Source organism: Nicrophorus vespilloides, unplaced genomic scaffold, assembly GCF_001412225.1.
Source record: "Nicrophorus vespilloides isolate i.1.1-1 unplaced genomic scaffold, Nicve_v1.0, whole genome shotgun sequence".
NCBI classification, from domain to species: domain Eukaryota; kingdom Metazoa; phylum Arthropoda; class Insecta; order Coleoptera; family Silphidae; genus Nicrophorus; species Nicrophorus vespilloides.
The window spans coordinates 1-758 of record NW_017098877.1 but is presented as its reverse complement, the minus strand read 5'-3'; the positions used below and the strand labels follow the sequence as shown (position 1 = coordinate 758).

Below are 758 nucleotides of genomic sequence, written 5' to 3'. Positions count from 1 at the left end.
TTGTTTTTTAAAGTTTTATCTTTAGTATCCAGAAATTCTAAAATAGTCTCAAAGAGTGCAAAAAATCTTGTCAAACATAAGCCTTGCGATAGCCAGCGTACTTCAGTGTGAAGGAGTAATTGATGAAAGTGTTCGTCATTTTCTTCACACAACTGCGACACATTTTATTTTAAATAGCTTATAAAACCACGATAACATCCAACCATGGCAGGTGCTCCATCTGTAGCTACTGATATTATATTTGATAAAGGAATTGCTTTTTCAATGAAGTAATCCTTCAAAACATGAAATATTGATTCACCTTTAGTGTCGGTTGTTAAAGTTCTTGCGAAGAGCAGTTCTTCGTAGATTTCTTGATTCATAATGAAACGAACATATGCCAATAATAATGCTGCATTACCAGGTAAAGTTGACTCGTCCAGTTGTATAGAGAAATGGGTTGTTTGCAAATAATTACACAAGAAGCTTTCAATATCAGAACTCATTTCATCAATACGTCTTTCAACAGTATTGTTGCTTAAGGGAATTCTTTTAATGATATCAGATGCAGGTTTGTGTAAAACAATTTTTAAAACCTCTTCAACGGCTGGCAAAATTAACTTCTCTCCGATAGTATGCGATTTTCCGGATTTTGCTATAAGTAGCGAGGTATTGTAAGATGCCCGCAAACCATCATCGTTTCGTTGTGACGTCGAAGCGAACATTCTGTTCAGCGTGGGTCTCTTCTGAAGTTTATCTTTGAGTGTTTGAAAGTATTT

At 35.1% G+C, this 758-nt stretch overlaps 1 protein-coding gene across 1 annotated transcript in view; it reads right to left on the bottom strand.

Moving 5' to 3' along the window:
- The window catches only part of LOC108563383 (protein FAM200A-like), a gene marked incomplete at its 5' end in the record, with an annotated part of 1275 nt that extends 523 nt beyond the window's left edge, over nt 1-752 (bottom strand). Inside the window, 1 exon segment of the mRNA XM_017922042.1 lies at nt 174-752. Coding sequence (XP_017777531.1) covers nt 174-752 — 579 coding nt within the window.
- Between the last annotated feature and the right edge of the window lie 6 nt (nt 753-758).